The sequence below is a fragment of the Sinocyclocheilus anshuiensis genome, unplaced genomic scaffold (assembly GCF_001515605.1).
Source record: "Sinocyclocheilus anshuiensis isolate Anshui unplaced genomic scaffold, SAMN03320099.WGS_v1.1 scaffold823, whole genome shotgun sequence".
NCBI lineage: Eukaryota > Metazoa > Chordata > Actinopteri > Cypriniformes > Cyprinidae > Sinocyclocheilus > Sinocyclocheilus anshuiensis.
Window position 1 is genome coordinate 42,305 of NW_015546078.1, and position 21,241 is coordinate 63,545.

The 21,241-nt window shown below is 35.7% G+C and overlaps 1 protein-coding gene across 1 annotated transcript in view; it reads left to right on the plus strand.

Annotated features, from left to right (window-relative positions):
• LOC107699916 (serine/threonine-protein kinase TAO3-like) overlaps positions 1-21,241 on the plus strand; it is a 58,624-nt gene that overhangs the window by 14,341 nt on the left and 23,042 nt on the right. Inside the window, exons 9-11 of the mRNA XM_016501361.1 lie at positions 2,507-2,588; positions 13,318-13,485; positions 15,287-15,472. Coding sequence (XP_016356847.1) covers positions 2,507-2,588; positions 13,318-13,485; positions 15,287-15,472 — 436 coding nt within the window. The remainder of the gene's footprint in view (positions 1-2,506; positions 2,589-13,317; positions 13,486-15,286; positions 15,473-21,241) is intronic.

A 21,241-nucleotide genomic window follows, 5' to 3' on the forward strand; every position in this document is an offset into this window, starting at 1 on the left:
GCACACACACTCACACACACACACAAACACAAACACACACACACTCACACTCACACACACTCACATACACTCACACACACACACACACTCACATACTCACACTCACACACACACACACACTCACATACTCACACTCACACACACACTCACACACACACACACACTCTCTCACAAACACACAATTTACAATACCTTTCAAAGGTTTAGGGTCAGTATGTGTTTTTTTGTGTGTCTCTTGTGTTCATTAAGGCTTTTTTTTACAATTAAAATACAGTAAAAACAGTAATATTGTGATATATTATTACAATGCACCGGCGTTTATCCGAGGATAGTGAATGGATTCAACAGATTACACACACCTGCAGCGCTTCTGTGAACGGAGAAAACAGAATAAAACTATAGGCTTACATAAAAAGGAATATATGGGCCTGTACACGGAATATAATTCACTTAAATCATTGACAGATTAACAAAACGAAAGAAAAAAAAGTGCTGAGTTACGGTTCATTGCGACGCATTCCAAAGTTCTCGGAAAGGAAACCGAGACGGCAGAAAGTAGTTTTCTTTATTTTGCATAAGCTTTACAGTTTTATTTATTTTACAGTTTTATTTATTTTGCAAAAGCTTGACCGTTTAGAATGATGTCTTGCTTCTATATAACCAACCAGCGTTGGTATGACTATATCGCGCCGGCGCCTCAAGCACACATATTTTTGTGACATTGCAGCCTGTTCATTATAAAAATAAAATACAGTTAAAGAAACGTATAAAAAGTTACAGTGCTCCGTTGCATAGTCAGTTGTGTTCAGCGTGACCACTGCCTCACTGGGCTGATATAGCCGATGTGAAGGATGATGTTTTATGTCAGTACAAAGCCTATAATAAATCATATTTTAGCATCCAGATACGTCACGGATATGGAAACATTTGGATTTGTGCTGAATGAGAGAGATAGGCATCATTTTCACCTTAAATTAATTTGTTTTTGGATTGGCGTTTTTGTCTTAACTTTAGAGGATTTGTTGTGGAGAGAAACTAATAGCTGTGTTTATAATGTTTGTAAACATTTTGCTTTAGCCTACATTATTTCTGATTGTAATAATAAAATGCGACATGAGCCTATACGCGACTTTTTTTTCCCTTCTCAAAATGCAATTTTATACAAGTAGCATTTTTTTTTAACAATGCAGCAAACATTTTTATATATCTTAAAAAACACTTTAATGTCTTTAAAGCGTTACACTTTTTCTTTTGTTTAGTAGCCTACATTTGGCCAAAATCTAGAAAAGATGATACTTAGTGTATTGACTGTGACTAAGCGCAGCAGGTAAAGATACCAGATCTCTTCCTGTTTTTTCTTTTTCTTTTTCTTTTTGAGTAAAGAAAATGCTGTGCATTGTAATTATTATTATTATTATAGGCAAAGAATTAAAAAAATAACGTCATTAGCCGTTTTTTTTCCCTACTCGAACCGCTTTTGGAACGGTAATAATACAGAGGAATGCAGGAACAGAAACGTTAAAATATCGATTTTGAATCGATTCGAAAAAATTTGAATTTTTTTTCGTTCTCAAACCCTGATTTTCAGCATCATTACTCCAGTCTTCAGTGTCACACAATTCTTCAGTTCTTCAGAAATCATTCTAATATTGCAAGAAATATATGTATGTGTGTGTGTGTGTGTGTGTATGTGTGTGTATATATATATTATTTGAAAAAAAATATTTTGTGACATTTATCAATTTAATGCACCCTTGTTCAATAAAAGTATTCATTTCTTTGACCCCCCAAAAAATGTATAAGAACGGTTTAAGCTTGTTTAAAAAACTTTTATTGACGTGTAACACATTCAACAGGTTGAGTTTATGTTGACTGTAAATACTTCTTCAAACATGTTTGTCATTTACAGTGGTGGCCAAAATTATTAGAACAGTTGACAGATCTGAAAATATTGACCTTTTTTGCCTCCAAAACATGATTTCATTTCATAATGTTCATGAAACATGCAGATGGTTGCTCTGAGCACAATATCAATATCAGATGAAGTGAGTCGTACTGTTTTTATCCACTTTTAACTTTAATATTTGGTATGTCCACCTTTTGCAGCATGACAGCAGCACATCTCTCTGGCATAGTGTCAGTATATTTCCTGAGAACTTCAACACTGATGTTATCCCACGCCTTCTGCAGCTCAAGCCAAAGGCTTTCCTTTGAATGTACAGTAGATCTGTTCAGATTATTTTCCAACTCGCCCCAAACTTGCTCGATGGGGTTGAGGTCTGGACTTTGAGGACTTTTCATTTTAATGTTCCAGCAGATTCCTTCTGTCGCAGGTAGTTCCAGCAATAGTTTGTTTTATAGGTATTGTAATGGCCAATTCAACAAAAACAACTGAAACCTCTTAAATGTGCCAAGTGTTCTAACAATTTTGGACACCACTGTATTTGTACAGGAAGTATCCTATGAAAGTGCATAATACTGTAACTGTTGTTTGTATTTTGTGAAGGTCGGATGCATTCCGGAGTTTCGTTGACTACTGCCTACTAAAAATTGCTCAGGACAGACCCTCCTCAGCAGAACTCCTGCGGGTGAGTAATCGCATGCACACAATGTTCACATATGCAGGGGAGATTATCATGCCACATAAAAAGTCACTCATAAGCATTGCTCATCGAAGTTCTAGCACGACTTCTGAGTGCCCACACACTACTGTTAATTAATTCCCAATCTGAGACATGTTCTCAAACACACTTTGTAAACACACTTGCTGGGGGAAGGTGAAGTACTCATGTGATACTCACACATGGATTGTTACGTTTAGGCTTAGAAATGCAAATTTATGCAGCTTAATCTCACGTCTTGAGACTTTTAATAGCATATGGTCCGGTTTACATTACAGCTGATAACGGCAAAGAACTGCAGAATTACGCAGGAAGAGACTGTCTGAGATATAAAGTGGTCAACTAGAGTTTTTATGTGTCGCTTATGAGCAGGTTTATCAGAAATGGATACAGTCATAATAATAGACTTACTTAGCAGTCTTCAAGAGCGGTTGCTTGAAAAGCAACACAAGCTTAATTTCTTGAGTTGCATTTCAGGAATGTGTCATATTCATAAATTGTGCAATTCATAACAAAGCAAGTACACTACAGATGGTTTTTCTTTTTCTTTTTAAAGAAATTAATACTTCTATTTAGCAGTGATGCATTAAAATGATTAAAAGATGATAGTTGAACATTGTGTAAATTACAAATAAATAAATAAATAAAAATAAACGCTGTTCTTTCGAACTTTGTTCAGCAAAGTATTCTGAAAAAATCGTGGTTCATGGTTTCCACAAAAATATTAATCAATGCAACTGTTTTTAACATAGATACTAATAATAAATGTTTCTTGAGCGTTAAATCAGCATATTAGAATGATTTCTGAAGGATCATGGAGGACTGGAGTAAAGATGCTGAAAATGCAGGCCTGCAATCACAGTAATAAGTTTCATTTTAAAATCTATTAAAAAATAAAGCAGTTATTTTAAATTGAGCAGTTATTTTTAAAGATTTTACTGTATTTTATCTAGTGCTGTCAAACGATTAATCGCGATTAATCGCATCCAAAATAAAGTTTTTGTTTGCATAATATATGTGTGTGTACTGTGTATATTTATTATGTATATATAAATACACACACGTACAGTATATATTTTGAAAATGTTTACATGTATTTACATGTCTATATTTATATTCATATATTTATATTATAAATAAATATATTTAATATATAAAAATAACAAAATATATACATGCTTGTGTGTGTATTTAAATATATATGCATAATAAATATACACAGTACACATACATATATTATGTAAACAAAAACTTTTATGGAGGGTTAATAAAAGCAGGAGGAATTTTCGATTGTGCGTGTCTAACGTAACTAATAACCGTGACTTTCTCTCAACTGAATCACTGGGGCTGTAGGTGGACATATTACTGCGCGGTGACTAATGGTCGTGATATCATGCTGTGGTGGGAGGCTTATGGATTTAAATCGTTACCAAAATAAATGAGTGATAGAGTATAGCGGTGCAGTTGGGATATGGGTAATTGTTGGCTGCAGGGAAGCTCTGGATACGTGATCATTAAGGGATAGTGCGACCAGTGTGATTGGTTTGTTTGTTTGTTTGTTTGCGCACTGTATGTGTCTGTTTGTGTGGGTGCATGTTACAGGTTACGGTTGATCTCATTGGTGGATGCAGGTAATCCTGTTTAGTCCTGAGAGCTTAGTGTTGATGCTAGGCACGCACTTTAGATGGGATACGGGCGCCTAGAGGATTTCATCTGATTTTTTTGCAAAAACACCACTAGAAAGTTATATAGTGTATATATATAAATTCTATATATGCTCATGCAACTTCAAAATTCTGAAGCTGAATTTTACTTTAAATAACGCCTACATTTTTTTTCTTGTATTTGTATTTATGTCACCAGTGTCAAAGACAAGTTTCCGCTCTGTGACAAGCAGAATGGACAATAAAGTTAAACTAAACTAAACTAAAGTCGTAATGGAACAGTTAAATTGGCTGAAAATGTGCTCATCCTCAGGCCATTTAAGATGTAGATGAGTTTGTTCTTCATGGGAACAGATTGGGAGAAATGTAGTATTGCATCACTTGCTCACCAATGAATCCTCTGCAGTGAATGGGTGCCGTCAGAATGAGAGTCCAAAAAACATCACAATAATCCACAAGTAATTCACACCACTCCAATCCATCAAATGACATTGTGTGTAGTGAAAATCTGTGTTTGTAAGAAATGTTAACTTTAACCGCCTGAGTAACGTTATACCCACGCGTTCCTAAACCCCAGTACGCCATGCATAATGCGTAAAAACATCAATATCTGCCCTTTCACAGAGATAAAGACGCCCCTGTGCAGTTGGTGAGTGCACTTCCTCTTCGCCATATCTGTCAGTACTTCCTGCTCTCATGACAGCGGCTTCCTCTCTGCTGACTCACACACATACACGTTTTCATATGCACAGCCAAGCGCTCAACCCACAGAGCATGCCTGGATGGATACTGTAAATGGATGGATGGATTCTGTGGATGGATACTGTAGATGGATGGATGGATGGATGGATACTGTAAATGGATGGATGGATTCTGTGGATGGATACTGTAGATGGATGGATGGATGGATGGATACTGTAAATGGATGGATGGATTCTGTGGATGGAATGGATGGATGGATGGATGGATGGATGGATACTGTAAATGGATGGATGGATTCTGTGGATGGATACTGTAGATGGATGGATGGATGGATGAATGGATGGATGGATGGATGGATGGATGGATACTGTAAATGGATGGATGGATTCTGTGGATGAATGAATGGATGGATGAATGGATACTGTAGTGGATAGATCGATAGCATGCAACATTTAAATATGTAATTATCATTGCATTAAATTGTAGTCTAGTGATGTGTTATGCATTAAGCACATGTCTGCAGTTGACTGAAGCTTTGTGTTTGTGTGTTTATCATCCTCTGTGAGCATAGCTGTTTCTCTGTATTTCTGGCTGTAACTCCAGGCGCTCCAGGTCTCGTTGTGCATGTAAAGCGTCCTCTCTGCCGCAGACGGTTACACACGTCTCTCCGGGCGATCTAGTGGCACCTGTTCACCTCCTCTTCAGCCTTTTATCATCCTGTTCTTTCACAACAAAGCCGAAAGACAGCATAATAAAGCCAGTGTGTGTTTGCTTTGAGAGAGAGAAATGCATTTTAGTGTGCAAATGTTTCCTGCCAGTGTCACGGTAAAATTTAAAAGTGTGTTTTATTAAGAGCCGTATTGCAGACCGCAGTGTGTGTGTGTGTGTGTGTGTGTGTGTGTGTGAGGACAGAAGGTTGAAGAGAGAAGAGAGAGTTGTTTGATGGTGTTTTTGCACCTGCTCTCCATTGTGACTGCGTGAAGGACAGTTTCTCCTTTCAGTTTAATACCGTTTCAGTTTCAATGATCAAATTTACCTTCTTAAAGGCCTTGGAAGCACTGGTGTAGTTTGGATTTCAACTTTGAAAGTCATTGCGGAAAAGTATTTAACAGTATATTTAGCACTGCCGGTTTCAGGAGATGTTTATAATAGTAGACAAGTGCACGGTATATGGAAATAGCAAACAGAATATGAATGAAAGGAATTCACAAGAATTGAAAATGTACTCACTCTCAGTTCATCCAAGATGAGTGTGTTTCTTCATCAGATTTGGAGAAACGTAGCAGTGCATCACTTGCTCACCAGTGGATTTGAATGGGTGCCGTCAGAATTAGAGTCCAAACAGCTGATAAAAACATCACAATAATCCACAAGTAATTCACACCACTCCAATCCATCAAATGACATTGTGTGTAGTGAAAATCTGTGTTTGTAAGAAATGTTAACTTTAAACAGTCTCTTCTGGCTAAAATACAAGTCCACAATCCATAATAGCATTGTTTGATTAAGAAACAAACTCATGTACACTACCGCTCAAAAGTTTGGGTCAGTAAGACTGTAATGTTTTTTAAAGAAGTCTCTTCTGCTCATCAAGGCTGCAATTATTTGATCAAAAATACAGAAAAAAACAGTAATCTTGCAAAATGTTATTATAATATAAAATAATGGTTTCTATTTTAATATCCTTTAAAATATAATTTATTTCTGTGATGCAAAGCTGAATTTCCATCATCATTACTCCAGTATAAAGTGTCACATGATCTTCAGAAATCATTCTAATATGCTGATTTATTATTAGAATTATCAATGTTGGCAACAGTTGTGCTGCCAAATATTTTTTTGGAAACTGCAATACTTTTTTCAGTATTCTTTGATGAATAAAGAGTTAAAAAGAAATATATTATATATTCAAAATATAAATATTTTCTAACAATATAAATCTTTGCTATCACTTCTTATCAATTTAACACATCCTTGCTGAATAAAAGTTTTAATTTCTTTCAAAAAAAGAAAGAATAAAAATGTACTGACCCCAAACTTTTGAACGGTAGTGTATATTGTTAGAAAAGATTTCTATTTTAAATAAATGCTCTTCTTTTTAACTTTTTATTCATCAAAGAATCCTGAAAAAAGTATCACGGGTTCCCAAAAAATATTAAGCAGCACAACAGTTTCAACACTGATAATAAATCAGCATATTAGAATGATTTCTGAAGATCATGTGACACTGAAGACTGGAGTAATGATGCTGAAAATTCAGCTTTGTATCACATAAATAAATTAGATTTGAATGTATATTAAAATAGAAAAATTGTATTTTACATCGGAATAATATTTCACAATATTATATTTTTTCCTGTATTTTTTATCAAATAAATGCAGCCTTGATGAACAGAAGAAACTCCTTTAAAAAAACATTAAAAATCGTTCTGATCCCAGACTTTTGAACGGTAGTGTATATTTTGGATGGCCTGCGACTGGGTACATTTTCAGCTAATTTTAAGGTCCCACTTTATATAAAGTGGCCTTAACTACTATGCACTTACATCAAAAGATAAGTACAATGTACTTATTGTGTTCATATTGTGTTGCAAAACACTTTTGCTGCTATTGAGGTGGGATACGGGTAGGTTAGGGACAGGTTTGTTGGTATGGGTAGGTTTAAAGGTGGGTTAAGGTGTAAGGGATGGGTCAACAGTGAAATTATAAATGTAATTAAAGAAGCTAATTACAGATGTAATTACATGCAGGTATTTTTAAAATACAAGTACAATGTAAAAAAACATGTATGTACACAATAATTGCATTGTACCAAATGATTAATTTAAATGTAAGTACATAGTATTTAAGTCCTCTTAAAGTGGGACCAATTTAAATTTTTGGGTGCAATATTCCTTTAATTTTCTTGAATATTTCTAGTATTCATGTATCTATAATGCAGTAATATAAGACTTGAGGCTGTTCGGACCAAATAGTCATGAGTCAGTGACTACATTTTTTCAAAGTTACATCTCAAAAAGTAGCCTTTTTTTGTTTTGTTGGTGAATATCCACTTCATCCAGTGCTATTTGTTCTCTGTGTATCTTAATACTGTCTTTCTGTTTTACTGACTGAGAAACCGCTTCAGATGATTCAGTGAGAGAGCGGTCTGAACCAATGTGAATTGATTCAGACTGTTTTGCTAACTCGTTTGGCCAATTCTCTAAATAGAAAGAACGGATTCAAAATAATGATTCATTCACTAATTACTGGCCTCACATCAAAAATTTGGGTCATGCATGATCAATCCATGCAGAGGTTGAAACTGGGGGGAAAAATTAATTTCGACCCAGTTTTGCTCTCCCATTCCTCTCTAATACCTCAAGACTGTCCTTCCAAGCTCCTTAAGACCGAAAAGAGGTCATTAATCTGAGTCTAGCGTTCATTTATTCTATTCCCACCATTTGCAGCTTCCCAACTGCTGTCTTAATCTCACATGGGGTCTAAATCCATGCTTATCGGTGTTATCACCGAGCTGTTAGCTGTAACTGTCTTTGCCGGGCTTAACGGTTGAGCCGTTTGCTTTACCCGCTCGAAACACAGACGTGACCTGCTTAACGAAATGTGTTGTCAACTGAATTTGTGATTCCATTCCAAATCACTCTGAGAGAGGGAACATCATCAGCTGTTATTGAAAACCAAAAAAAGGTGAACCAGTCCGCTTTGATTTGGCCTCCAAGATCAGTTTAGGCTTTAGAGCAGTTTACATTTTGTCATCACTGAAAACGAGGTTTTGTTGACTGTTAACGAACATTTAGAATGAGCTAGTCCACCTTGAACAAGTTTGCATCATTGCTCACAAGTTTGGAGTTGGTAAGATATAGAGCCGAACGATTAATTGAAATCCAACCGAAATCGCGATTTGGCTTGATGCGATTATTGAATCGCAAAGGCTGCGATTTTTAATGAAACAAATATATGCATGGCGCCAGTAGTAAATGCTGCTCATCTCTGCAAGCGCTGTGAGTTTATAACGTGCATCTGATTAAGCAACACACTCCAAACATCCTCTCAAACTTAATGAGAACATTATAACATAATTTTACTCCAAAACATCAGTCAAGTGTTTTAAGACAACTTCATTTTCTGATCTGATGTGGCTTCTTATTACAGAATAAAAATATATTCTATACTGCAATAAAGGCTATGTCGATTAGCATTGCATTATAAATTGGCTTTATTATGAAAATACGTTTCTAGCTGCTTTTAATTCAGTCACAGCGATAGCTAGATACCTTTGCCCATATTAGGGATTTCCTGGAACGTCATGAGTTCTATTACTTCTGTGATGCATTTGTGGAGTTTCTGCGCGAGGGCACCCTCTGGTGTCCAGTTTGAATGAAACGGACATTACATGTGTTTAGCACTCAATAATGCGCACTCAGTCCTATAAATAGGCCATAAATAGGAAAAATAATAATTTATTTTTTAAAGAAAGACATATGATAATCCATGTTTTTCTTCAGTGTATAGAAGTGTACAGGAGATTTTTTTTTCTTTTTTCTTTCCCCACAGTGGATGTATAAACAGCTCATATTTCATGTTAAAGACATGGAATCCATTTTTTATTTTAAATACCTCCTGATAAAAATTAAGAATTTACTGTCAAAGATTTTTATCATAAGAGTATCATATGATGTACAGTTAATAGAGCTTGGAAATTACAAACTGCATTTATTTAAAATAGAATATTTTCCAACATTTTGAATGTCACTTTTGATCCATTTAATGCACACTTGTTTAATAAAAGTATTAATTTCTTAAAAATCTTTATCACACCCAAATGTTCAAATGGCAGTGTACAAGAATGGTTTGTGCTTTGGAGTAAATGATATGTTGTCAAATGAAAGATAATGTTAATGTCAACAAAGCCAAACAAAAATAGGGAACCAGTCCACTTCAAAGAGGAGCTAGTGCAGTTAACTGTTTATAATTAACCAGTCCGCCTCAAGCAGTCCAATAAGAAAGGTTATTGCTTTAGAGCAAAATATATGTTCTCAAACATACTTTTAAAGTAAGTGAATAAAAGAAGATCTTCATGATGCATGGTTTAGAGGAAAAGTTGCTGCGAAGAGTCTCAGAAGGAGGATTTGTAGAAGATGGGAACGAAAATGGGAAAAAGATAAATTACAAATTTCTTATGAAATGCTTAGAGATTCTGTCTAAATTTCAAAGGGCTGTAAGAAATGCTAGATTGAGGTACTTTGCAGATCTTATTGAGAAAAATCGTCATAATCCTAGGCTTCTATTTTCTACTATAGATTCCATTATTAATCCTAGATTAGAGGTGGTAGGAGACCTGTCTGCTGATTTATGCAATTCTTTTTAAAATGTTTTCATAAATCGAAAATCAGATGTACGTAATAACATTACTTATTGTTATTATGTCATTCAGCAATCGGTATCTGGTGTTACTTTCTCCGATTTTGAGCCAATTTCTCTTTCAATCCTTGAGGATATTATACTCCGAGTAAAGTCTACAACTTCTCCTCAAGATATTGTTCCGACCCATTTGTTAAAGCAAGTTTTAAATTCAGTTGGCCCTTTTATAGTGTCTATAATTAATAAGAGTTTGTCTTCGGGGGTCGTGCCTGACTACTGTAAACATGCAGTGGTCCAACCCCTTTTGAAGAAATCTAATTTGGATAAGAGTGTGTTAGCTAATTTTAGACCAATCTCAAAACTTCCGTTCTCTGCTAAAATTATGGAGAAGAGCGTTCTCACGCAACTTCAGTCATTTGTTGATGCAAATGAGATCTGTGAAGTGTTTCAGTCAGGTTTTAAAAAACTTCACAGCACTGAATCAGCTTTGCTGAGAGTTTTTAATGATATTTTTCTTGCGACTGATCTCGGAAATTTTACTGTACTTTTACTTTTAGATCTGACGGCAGCGTTTGATACGATTGACCATCAAATACTTATATCTCGTCTTGAAACATCTGTGGGTATCTGTGGAAATGCCTTAAGATGGATAAAGTCATATTTTCAAAATAGGAGTTTTTCGGTCCGCATGGGAGAGTTTGTATCAGCATTGGCACCCATTTCTTGTGGTGTCCCGCAAGGCTCTATTTTAGCACCTTTTTTCTTTTCTCTGTATATGCTACCATTAGGATTGATTTTGGATAAATATGGTGTGTCGTTTCATTCTTACGCTGATGACACTCAGTTGTATTTGTCTTTTAACCCAAATTCTTCCAGTGCCTTGGGGCGTTTGTTGGCCTGTGTAGATGAGGTGAAGTCTTGGATGTCTGCTAACTTTTTGAGTCTTAATGAATCGAAAACAGAGGTCACTATATTTGGTCCCTCTGAAATGAGCGATACAGCTTGAGTTAACTTGGGAACATTAAGCCCTTTTAGGAAACATCAAGTAAAAAATGTGGGTGTGATCTGTGACAGTGCTTTAAAATTTAACTCTCAAATAAGTGAAGTTGTCAAAGCTAGCTTCTACCAATTAAGAATGATTAGTAAGATCAAGCCTTTCTTAGCACGTATAGACTTGGAGAAGCTTATTCATGTTTTTATTTGTTCTCAATTAGATTATTGCAACTCACTTTATTACGGTACTCAAACAAAACTTTTGGACAGATTACAAATGGTTCAAAATTCAGCCGCAAGACTACTGACAGGTACTCGGAAGTATGACCACATTACCCCTGTTTTGAGATCATTGCATTGGTTACCAGTACCTTATAGAATTCATTTTAATATTTAAATTTTTGTTTTTAAATCCCTGCATGGTATAGCCCATATAGATCATTACGATCTAATGGACAAAATCTACTACATGTGCCTCGATCAAAATTAAAGTTCAGAGGTGACCGCGCATTTGCGGTAGCTGCCCCAAGGCTTTGGAACAGTTTGCTAGTGTATTTGCGACAATTATCATCTTTGAATTAATTTAAGAAGCCGTTAAAATTTTTTTTTTTTCATTAGCCTTTGATCAGGGATGAGTGCTGAGGTATTGTCACTGTAGTTACCCTTTTGGGTCTGTCTTGTATGTTGTGTATTGATGTGTTTTTTTTTTGGGTTATTTATTATTTTCTATTATATTATTTTAATTTAACTTACTGTACAGCACTTTGGTCAACTTAGTTGTTTTATTAGGTGCTTTATAAATAAAGTTGGAGTTGGAGGATTTACGGTAAATGTTCAAGAACGACTGTTTCGAGGAATGGGACAGGAATTGATTTGGATTTTGGATTGTGCTCCTAACCATCTTCTCCCAAATAAATAAATGAATAAATGACTGCAGTTGAGTAATGGAAAAACTGCATACACCCAATTAGTTCTCAAAGACTCATGGTTTGTGGTTTTGCGAGCCCAGTTAAGATGCACACATGCAGCCACTTGAACTCTCGAGTCGATTCGCTTTTTATTTCCATTGAGGAGGTGAGATCAAGTCCACATTTAGCCAGCCATGTCAGAAACCCTCCTCCATATGGCATGTGTCCACTCGAGGCCACATTACACATGAGCACCCTCTAGTGAGCAAAGGACAAAGACGAAATGACGTAATTAAGAGCACAAGCGGAGTAATCCGGCATGCTGAGAGGATTGAGACGTGGGTTTATTTCGTGGCAGTTGAATTGCATCATGCTTAACCCCCAAATGCTTCTCCTGAAATATTTGCTTTTATGAAATGAATGCAATTTTTGTGGTTTTCAGGTGAACACGGGGCCAAATAAAAACACACTTTCCTCTAAGTGATCCACTCAGAAACCCAGAATCTGAGGGTTATGCACAGAAGCTGTGTTTATACATTTGATCACCACTTTATTTGCCTTAGCATGGGTAAAACTGCAAAAACACATTTGTGACTCTGGACCACAAAACCAGTCACAAGGGTCAGTTTTTCAAAATTGAGATTTATACAATCTGAAAGCTGAATAAATACGCTTTCCATTGATGTATGGTTTGTTAGGATAGGAGGACAATATTTGGCTGAGATACAACTATTTGAAAATCTGGAATCTGAGGGTGCAAAAAAAATTGAGAAAATTGAGAAAATCATCTTTAAAGTTGTCCAAGTTAAGTTCTTATCAATGCATATTACTAATCAAATATTAAGTTTTGATTTATTTACAATAGGTAATTTACAAAATATCTTCATGGAACATGATCTTTACTTAATATCCTAATGATTTTTGACATAAAAGAATAATCAGTAATTTTGACCCATACAATTTATTTTTGGCTATTGCTACAAATATACCCCAGCGACTTAAGACTGGTTTTGTGCTCCAGGGTCACATTTCACAAATGCCCTCTCTGTCCCTCTTTGTCCGTCCCAGCATGAGTTCGTGAGGAGAGAGCGTCCTCCACGGGTCCTCATCGATCTGATCCAGAGGACGAAGGATGCAGTCAGAGAGCTGGACAACCTGCAGTACCGTAAAATGAAAAAAATCCTCTACCAAGAGAAACACAACGGCCCAATGGGGGAGTCTCAGGAAGAGGAGGAGGTGGGTACAGGAAATACTCTGAGAAGCGAAAGGCCCCCTTGAGTGTCATACACACATGTTGACTTCATTCTTGCCTGTGTGAGTTTCTCAGTGGTTAGCGTGCTTCCTGTTGTTGCATGTGGCTACGTGTTGTACACAGCAGATTTGGCAGCCACTGGTTTCTCTTGCTTAAAAATGTCCTTTACATGTTTGCAGCCGATGCTTTGTTAACATCAGTTTTGAGTTTTCATAGAAAAAACTGAGACTACAGATGGATTTAGTGTCAGTCTGTTTATTTAATGGATGAAAAGGGCCACAATTAGACTTAAGGGTAATAAACTAAACTTGACTACATTATAAATAATTAACTTAAAAGTATACTTCATCATATGTGACCCTGGATCACAAAACCAGTCATAAGGGTCCATTTTTTTAAATTGAGATTTATGCATCATCTGAAAGCTGAATAAATAAGCTTTCCATTGATGTATGGTTTGTTAGGATAGGAGGACAATATTTGGCCGAGATGCAACTATTTGAAAATCTGGAATCTGAGGGTGCAAAAAAAATCAAAATATTGACAAAATCGTCTTTAAAGTTGTTCAAATGAAGTTCTTAGCAATGCATATTACTAATCCAAAATTAAGTTTTGATATATTTACGGTAGGAAATTTACAACATATCTTCATGGAACATGATCTTTACTTAATATCCTAATGATTTTTGGCATAAAAGAAAAATCGATAATTTTGACCCATACAATGTATTGTTGGCTATTGCTACAAATATACCCCAGCGACTTAAGACTGCTTTTGTGCTCCAGGGTCACATATAGTACTATACTGAATTGTCAGTGTCAACTACAGTATATTGTACTAAACTGAGGGTATATGATACATACTAGACTGTACTATACTATACACAACCACAGTATATGATAAACAGTTATGGATATTTGCTGTATATTTGTAGCTTTATGTACTTTACTAAAATATACTATTGTTCAAAGGTCAGTAATTTTTTATTTTTTTTTTTGAAAGAATATAATACTTTTATTCAGCAAGGATGCATTCAATTAATCAGAAGTGAAAGTAAAGATGTTTGCATTTAAAAAAATAAATAAAAAATCTATCTCAAATTCTTTTTAATTCTATTCTTTAAAGAATCCTGGAACAAAATGACTGCTGAAAATTCAGCTTTGTGTTCACAGGATTAAATCACATTTTAAAATATATTAAAGTAATTCGTTTACATTGTAACCGTATTTCACAAAATCACTGTTTTTACTATATTTTAACAAATAAATGCAGCTTTGGGGAGTATAATAGAGGCTTCTTTCAAAAACAATACATCATAAAAAAAAAAAGATCTTACCAACCCTGAACTTTTGATACTATATAATATATTGAAATAGACATCAGATATAACTATACTCTCTCTTAGTTGCTTAGGATGAAAACTTCTGCTAAATGCAAAAATGCAATAACCTACTGAACTGTAGTGAAGATATACTAAAGTGTAAATTTGATACTATAATATACAGAAATGTATATTACTGACTTTAACTGAACTATATATTTTACGGAAGTATATACTGCAGACTGTACATGGAATTATATATTTTCTTGCACTACACTAAAGGTGGGACTATACACTATTTTGAACAACATTGAGCTATTAAGTGACTTTAAGTAATGGTGTGAATGTGTCTCTGTTCAACTGCTATTACAGGCCTTGCAGTGAGATGTGCAAAGTGCTGTCAGTAATTGAAATAAATAGGGGTTTTCAGTAAGGATGATCAGTTTCTCTGTCTCTTGCACAGGATGGAGATCAGGCAGGCTGTAAGATGAACAGTTTGGGCAGTAATCACTCCATCCCCAGCACCTCCGTGAGCACTGGCAGTCAGAGCAGCAGCGTCAACAGCCTGCAGGAGGTGCAAGACGACTCCTGCTCCGAGCTGCACCACGACTACGACAGCACCCTCGAGTCTTCCACGCACCACAAAAAGGTCCCAAACACACACCGAAATCTCCACAATGCTTAAAATGCATTGCAGTCCTTTTCATTTAAATGCTTAGCATACGTGCATTGATGCTGACGACCAAAAATAGAACATATGTGACCCTGGAGTACAAAACCATAAGGGTCACTTTTGTGAAATTGAGATTTAAATGAATAAGCTTTCCATTGATGCATGGTTTGTTAGGATAGGAGGACAATATTTGGCTGAGATACAACTATTTGAAAATCTGGAATCTGAGGGTGCAAAAAAATCTAAATATTGAGAAAATCATCTTTAAAGTTGTCCAAATGACGTTCTTAGCAATGCATGTTACTAATCAAAAATGAAGTTTATGGTAGGAAATTTACAAAATATCTTCATGGAACATGATCTTTACTTAATATCCTAATGATTTTTGGCATAAAAGAAAAATTGATAATTTTGACCCATACAATGTATTTTTGGATATTGCTACAAATATACCCCAGCGACTTAAGACTGCTTTTGTGCTCCAGGGTCACATATGCTTTCCAGTCCGTTCCTGGAAGTCAATTCCTATGATTTTCTCTCTCAGTCAAGCTCTTTAATTCTCAGAAGGCTGGCTTGTTAGAGTTTTAATGGTACACACACAGTCTTTCAGGCCACAGAGAAGGTATACTTACTTAAAGTTATTATTAGATTGAAGATGAAAAAGTTCAGTGGCGCTCCTCTCCACCAAATATGCAAACTTGTGCTTGAGACTACTGTATGCTGTATAGCTAGTACGTACTATATTTAGGGTTGGGTACCGTTCACATTTTAACCGGTACGGTACCAGTATCGGTACCTGAATTTCGGTGCCGGTACCTTTTTTCGGTACTTTACTCTCTGTGTAATTACAAAAACATTTTACAGTATGATGATGCTAGTTTTCTTAAATGAAACGGTAAAATTCTCACGAAGTGACTCTCACAGCAGCTCTGGAGATTACGTTTTTGTGTTCATGCCGTCATATAGCGAGACGCAGAGGCCGGAAATCACCGCGAGCGTCACGCGTGCTTCAGTATTTGTGTAGTAAACAAAACCGCGTTTCCGCCATTCATACATACAGAGGCAAGCGGAACATGCAGGATTCATATTTAAACTTAAATTTTATATTATTTTTTATATTTAAATTTAAACTTCTTTTTGCATTTTAATATTCACAGACACTAGTTCATATCACGATTCGAATTAAGTGGCAGTGGCTACTTTTGATTTATTTGTCCACAATTGACAAATTCCGTGGCATTCCGCGCTATAGAGTAAATTACGTTTTTATGAATGGACTCCGCGATCCCATCCGCGTTTTCGCAGAAACCATATGGCCCTAGAAATGTAACCACACTTCACAACATTTCGGCTCGCCCTGTTTGTTGTTTGAACGAGTTGCAGGGGTTACATCACGTCACAGAGTCTCTCTTTCTCTCTCTGTAGCGTATGCGCCCAGAGGCGTTCTCAGGTACCGACGCAATTCGGTCGGTACCCTTAAAAGTACCGAGTTCGGTACCCAACCCTATAGGGACTAAAAATGTTGTTCTTTGTGGTTAAATTGTGCTTGTCTAACAACACTCAGGTAAATTAATTTTGCGATTGTTGTTAGTCATAGTCAAAGGGTTCAAAAGTCATTGACATTTGACAACAAATCACAAAGGCTGTGATTTAATTGAATAAATATATGAACATTCATAAATGTTAATATTGTAATTTTACAGTTGTACTGTAAAATATTTGTATTGTAATTTTTTCTTAAATATCACATTAGTAATATCTCCTTTGCAATATTTTTCTTTGATAATGATATTAATAATAATTGTTATTGTTGTTATAAGTGTCAGACGGAGTCCCTACAAACAAGCACACCCAACCAGCTTTTTAAGAAAAATTTTATTTTTAAAATTTTTTTTTTCCTTTAGTGCTTTTTACATTCTCTAAAAAGTGTGCGATTTTGGAAGTTCAGATCCACTTTCCCACACGTGATTGATTGAAACTTTTCGTCCTCAAGTAAATTACATCAGAATGCAGGAGAAATATGAATAGACTTTGGGGGAACTGAACTTCATTTTATTCACTGAGGAATATGAACGCTTCAGCGAAGCTCGTGGGTCGATTAATGAAGATATTTTAAGATAGTGAGTTCGTTAGTGTTGAACAGTGTCGTTTAGAAACGTCTCCGCTGATCCTACAGTCAAGCCAGAATGTATTCAAACACCTTCAACATTTCTCACATTATCACAGTTTATTCGCTATTAAACGGTAATAAAATATGACTAGAACTCAGAGTTAAACTGTGTCAGAACAAATTCATCTTGATAATGTCAGGTAACTTTGATAGAAAGGTATGTAATGAATTCAGTTGAATAGCTGTCCGCTGTTAAATGCAAGTACACAATTAGATAAAACCAATTTAGCTCAACTAATTACCAAGCAATGCTTAATTTTGTTCAGTCTGTGGTGTAAAAAGCTCACATGGACCCTTTTCACAAGACTGTGATGACGCGTTTCAATGGTCATCAGCATCGTAAATCCTCGAAAGTTTTTTTATGTATGTATATTTATAACACTATACTTTGCATCAAATGACAAAAAAACTAGTTAACGCTAATGCGAGGGTGTTTCAAATGCAAATGCGGTAAATTTGACATCGTTCTCTCTTCTGACAGCCATTATCAGTCTCTCTCAATTATTGAAAGTCATGAAAACACTATCGTGGAGATTTTCTTTTGCTATTTGAGCAACTGGGAATGCAAAAAATATATATATCTGTGGTACTCTCCCATTAACTGCTTTCGAAGTTAACCCAACTACGACGACGTCCGCTGCTGAGAAACACGGAAACGTGAAAATGCTGCATTAGCAATTAAAGAAGCATGGTCAGGTCAAAGTGTCTAAATAATTTTTGGTCCCAAATTTTACTGGTAGTCCACAGTATGAAGAATTTTTGGGTATAATATGTCACAGTTCACTTTATTAAGCTATCCTCACTTACTGGTAAAAAATGTATAGCCTGAATGCACTGTAAGTTGCTTTGGATAAAAGCGTCTGCTAAATGCATAAATTATAAATTAATTATTACATAAAGTGTCCTGCACCCACTAGTAAAAAAATGATATCTGGTGTCTGGTGTCTGAGTGGTTTGACTGTAAAACTCAAATGTATAGCTTGAAGAGAGTGTGTTTTGATGTGCTTTTTGCTTTTTGGATCATCAGTTTATCCGTGATGACCTTCCTCATCGGGACCACCGCTCGGACCTGCGACCGTCCTCATCAGAAAGAGCTCAGGCTCATAACTATAAAAACCGTGAGCGCTTCACCACCATCAAGTCTGCTTCACTGGTGAGGAAAAAGAATGACATCATCCTCTCATCCCCCTCCTCTCATGCTTTACTCTTTCTTTTTCTTGTCATCCCTTTGCTTTAATACACTGCGGTCATTTCTCTCTCTTTCTCTCGGTGGTCTTTGCCTCCTTCTTTTCCTCTTTATTCAGGGGGGAAGACAAAAAGCGTCTTACTTTTCTCTTTCACCCTCACGTCTGTTGTCAAGGCAGCGTGATTCGGGCAACAGCCAGCTGCATTCCTCACACGAGTCATTAGTGTTGTTGTCTACTATTAGTTAATACGCTGTGATCCCGCACAAAAGGATATTCTTAGTCCTGTGGGGGTTTGGGTAAAAAAAAAAGAAAAAAGCATAGGGTCAATATCAGACATTTACGACGCAAATAAAGAATTTATTATGCAATTAAGCATGCAAAATAATCCATTGTGATACAACCACCTCCACCCTAATAGATGAATGAATGGAGATCAAGGGCAGGCGGTGTAGTCGATGGCAGTGTGCTTGATTTAAATGATTATGTCACCTGTTTTGGCCCCGTTTCGCTGGAGCGTGAGTACCCTCTAGGGGCAGACAAGCGCAGTGGACTTTGTCTGATACTACAGACACTCATCTATCATTTCAGATGACCACAAAGGAGTTTGGCTTTAGTGGGTTTATGGGCATGGTGCACCGTCCTATTTTTTATTTCTTTTCCATCGACTTGTTGGTGGAATCAAGTGTGCACTGTTTATTTATCGATATGGGTTTTATGCTTGTATGGAAGGAGACTTAAGGATCTGGGCTATGCAGGGGGAAAAAATCTAAATACTGAGAAAATTGGCTTTAAAGTTGTCCAAATTAAGTTCTTAGCAATGCATATTACTAATCAAAAATTAAGTTTTGATATATTTACGGTAGGAAATTTACAAAATAGCTTAATGGAACATGATCTTTACTTAATATCCTAATGATTTTTGGCATAAAAGAAAAATCTATCATTTTGACCCATACAACGTATTTTTGGCTATTGCTACAAATATACCCCAGCGACTTAAGACTGCTTTTGTGCTCCAGGCTCACATATTGAATGAATGAAATTGATATGTAGATGTGTTGGCAGAACTATAGGGATGGAAAAGGGAATGTGAGAATATCTTAGGTTTGTTACAGATTGTAAAATTAAATGTAGAATCTGAGAAATCTCCAGTTGATGCCCTACATAAATCTCACGTTTCTTTGTTTCGTTTTCCAGCCGTTTTGAATGTAGTTGTTTCCTGCTCACAGTGTGGATTTACATTGACTCCTCAGCTTTCTTCCAAAATCTAGTGAACTGCCATGCTGCCTGCTCCCTACATAGGATGCCATCTTATAAGGCAGCAACCTAACAGTCATGAAATTTCATAAGTGCCCTTAGAAAAGTCTTATTTGCACAGAATAGGTACGACCAACATTCACAAAGTTCCACAGCCACCCTTCGTGACTGATTTCATTATGACTGTGGTTACTAATATGAATGTAGTACTCTTAGTCTTTAGTGATTTTTAAAGTGTGTGTCCCTGATAAACATAGTTACACAACAGTTAGGGTCAGTAAGAAATGTTTTGATGTTTTTGAAATAAGTCTCTTATGTTCGCCCAGGTTGCATTTATTTTATTATGCAGCAAAACAGTAATTTTGTGAAATGTTATTACCATTTAACTCTGTGGCAAATAACTCTTTTCTATTTTAATATATTTTAAAATTCAGTTTATTCCCGTGGTCGCAACACTGTATTTTCAGCATCATTACTCCAGTCTTCAGTGTCACATGATCTTCAGAAATCATTCTAATATGCTGATTTATTATTAGAATTATCAACAGTTGTGCTGGCAAATATTTTTTGGGAAACTGCAATACTTTTTTCAGGATTCTTTGATGAATAAAAGTTAAAAAGAACAGCATTTATTCAGAATATAATTCTTTTCTAACAATATAAATCTTTGCTATCACTTCTTAACAATTTAACACATCCTTGCTGAATAAAAGTTTTAAACTTTTGAACGGTAAGAAACAGATTTCTATTTGAAATAAATGCTCTTCTTTTTAACTTTTTATTCATCAAAGAATCCTGAAAAAAAGCATCACGGGTTCCAAAAAAATATGAAGCAGCAACAGTTTCAACACTGATAATAAATCAGCATATTAGAGTGATTTCTGAAGATCATGTGACACTGAAGACTGGAGTAATGATGCTGAAAATACAGCTTTGATCACAGGAATAAATTATATTTTAATATATATTAAAATAGAAAAACATTATTTTACATCCTAATAATATTTCACAATATTACATTTTTTCCTGTATTTTTGATCAAATAAATGCAGCCTTGGTGAGCATAAGAAACTCCTGTAAAAAAACATTAAAAATCATTCTGATCCCAAACTTTTGACCGGTAGTGTGTGT